The sequence below is a fragment of the Anneissia japonica genome, unplaced genomic scaffold (genome assembly GCF_011630105.1).
Source record: "Anneissia japonica isolate Jap-2015-1 unplaced genomic scaffold, ASM1163010v1 scaffold10819_len38394_cov117, whole genome shotgun sequence".
NCBI lineage: Eukaryota > Metazoa > Echinodermata > Crinoidea > Comatulida > Comatulidae > Anneissia > Anneissia japonica.
This window is the reverse complement of record NW_022741048.1, coordinates 9,037-11,853: the sequence shown is the minus strand read 5'-3', so window position 1 is coordinate 11,853 and position 2,817 is coordinate 9,037. Positions and strand designations below refer to the sequence as shown.

Here is a 2,817-nt window from a genome sequence, read left to right as displayed (position 1 = left end):
TATATATATAATATATATATATAATATATATATATATATTTTATATTTATACCTATATATATATATATATATATATATATACTATATATAATAATATTTTTCTATTTTCTGCATACTTTATAATTGAACTACCTTGTCCACATCATCAGGTTTCACAACTGTGACGATTTTCATGAAAATACCAATCAGCATATGGATGTTAGTAATCACTGTGTTCTTCAACTTAGCGGGCGAATGCAGAATGATTCCAAGATCATTGAGGTAATTGAGGACGTGGATGACGTTGTCTTTGTTAATACCACATTCCACAGCAATCTTAGTGATCTAAAAAGTTAATAAGCAACATTTAAATTGATGCACTATAACACCATAACTAATTTATTAAACAGATTCCAGATTTGATTATTAAATTGCATTGACAGAAATGTCCACAGAAATGTAATAGCAGCTTTGCTCGCTCAGTCGCTAAACTGGCGGCAGCCACTGTGTGTGCGCTGAACCGTGAAGATATTTTCGACTCCGGTTCCATTTCCACCGCTGCTCTCATTTCCTTTCACCGTCTTGCGGATGAGACCTTTGAGCTGTTGGTACGGTCCCGTGTATAAAATGGCCCATGATCATGTTAAAGAATGCAATACACTCATCAGAAAAAAATAGATCGATTGTTACCCGATGTACGGTACAGTCCAATTCACCACCAGGAAAAAAGTCTCGAGACTTTTGTGGGTTATCCAATCCATGCCAATATGTGTATTCAATCAATGTAAAAGTAGAGTGTAATACAAAACGTAATCTGAAATACAGTAGAGCCGCCCCCTCCTTTGGGACACCCCTATTTATGTGAGATTCCTATTAAGGACAAACCCCTATTAAGGAGACAGGGAGACTTCCTGAGTGTTCCAACTATTTAAATAGCCCCTATTAAGTAGACACTAATTCCACAACAACTACAGCAGTCTCAAAATAAGATAAAATCCTTTAATATTTCGACACTTTTGAACAATAAACAAGAATTTTCTAAGCAGAATCATTAGAGTGAACATGGTGATTTCATTTTCTTTGTTTTTTTTTTGTGTACTTTCATATAGGATTAAATCAAGATAGCCGTTAACACTGTTAAATTATATATAAATCATCAAGCCTTTACCTTTCTTTGATGATTTATATATATATATATATATATATATATATATATATATCTTTGATGATTATTTTTATATTTATTTATATTTTATAATCTTTGATTATTGTTATAAATTAGTTTTAATTCTATTGTAACTAATTCTTATGTCAATTATGTCAATAAAAATAAAAATATAAAGCATGCATGTCATTATTGTATGAAATGCCAAAACCCCTATTAAAGGGACCATTATCACGTTTTGATTAGTGTCCACTGAATAGGGGTACCCTATTCAAGACACACCAATATAGTTACTTTTTTAGTATCAAAGGTGTCTTCCTAATAGGGGTTCTACTGTATTTTAATTCAAAAAAGTTGTTAAATTGCATTAGCTACCTTATCTAAGGACATGCGAAGAGTTGTTTTCCCAGCTTCTTGTACCTCAATTTGGAAGTCCATCCAATTTATTGGAACAGTTCTTGCCATTGACTTCATGAAACCGCCTACTTTTATTTTCAGTCTTTGAATCCCTTTATCCAGTGCTGTGGTGTTGTCTACAGCATACATCTCGCGATCTACGTGACGTTCGTATGGCGTCCCTTTGAGTTCTTCTAAAATTTTGCCTAATACGACATCAATCTTTGAATAAAATTGAATAGTATATGTAATGAAAATATTTATAGATTTTAAAACAAATAATATCATCCCATTAAACACTCACGGATTAACAATATCTCACCTTTGCCTGCTTCTCAGCATCACTCCCCGTGAGTAGGTCCTTGTGCGTCCCAATCAGACTAATTGTCGGTGATGCTATAATTCCATTGATCAAAGGTTTCTCCTCTGAGCCATGTAGCAGTACAGCATACTCATATATCAGCCTTATCCAAAATATGATCATTTGCAGATTTGTCATCTCAAAATGTCCCTGCATATAAACAATATTGTCAGCATAATTAAAAATAGGGCTATGGATAAATTGATATACAATTAATTACAGTCTGAAATTAATTATTTCAGGAATGGGTTTCTTCCACTCAATGCATTTGATAATTTGTTTTACATTTTTATTATTATTAATTAAACTAATTAAAGTTAAACAATTGAGTTCCTTAAATTTAATAGAATATTTAAATGGTTTACTTTTTCGGGATCTCTTCTTTTTGCCAGTTTATCCAAAGCATCTACCAAACTGAAAACAACTCCATAAGAATTTCCATCTGTAATAAAAATCTGGAAAGAAATAGGACATACAAACTGTGATAAAGTATTGTATTTATAACAAAGAGAGGTAAACAGTGGCGTATCTAGGAATCTTGAAGTGGGGGAGCTGATTGGAAGCCCGAAAGTGAAGCGGGAAGGGGTGGGGGACTCGATGATCAGTTGAGGGTGCTAACTCTCAAAATAAGGTGATTTTAGGTGTTTTTTAACAACGCACCACTTGATTGCGTATCTAACACCTCCTAGATACGCCATTGCTGCAATAATTTCAGCAAAATAATATTTTTGTATTCAATCCAATGCCTCTTCCTTGTGGTTATAAAGCGCAGTTCTTTCCCTGGTCATTGGGTCCACATGCTAAGTGTTGCTGCTGGTAATCAGCACAGGAGCAGGCAACCCCACCAGGTACCCATTTATACTCCTGGGTGGAGAGAAGCAATGCAGATAAAGTGCCTTGCTCAAGGACACAAGCG

The 2,817-nt window shown here is 34.0% G+C and overlaps 1 protein-coding gene across 1 annotated transcript in view; it reads right to left on the bottom strand.

The window, feature by feature from the left end:
- Positions 1–2,817, bottom strand: part of LOC117118556 — a gene marked incomplete at its 5' end in the record, with an annotated part of 19,885 nt that overhangs the window by 8,090 nt on the left and 8,978 nt on the right. Inside the window, 2 exons of the mRNA XM_033263172.1 lie at positions 133–324; positions 1,520–1,654. Of these exons, the coding sequence (XP_033119063.1) occupies positions 133–324; positions 1,520–1,654 (327 nt within the window). The remainder of the gene's footprint in view (positions 1–132; positions 325–1,519; positions 1,655–2,817) is intronic.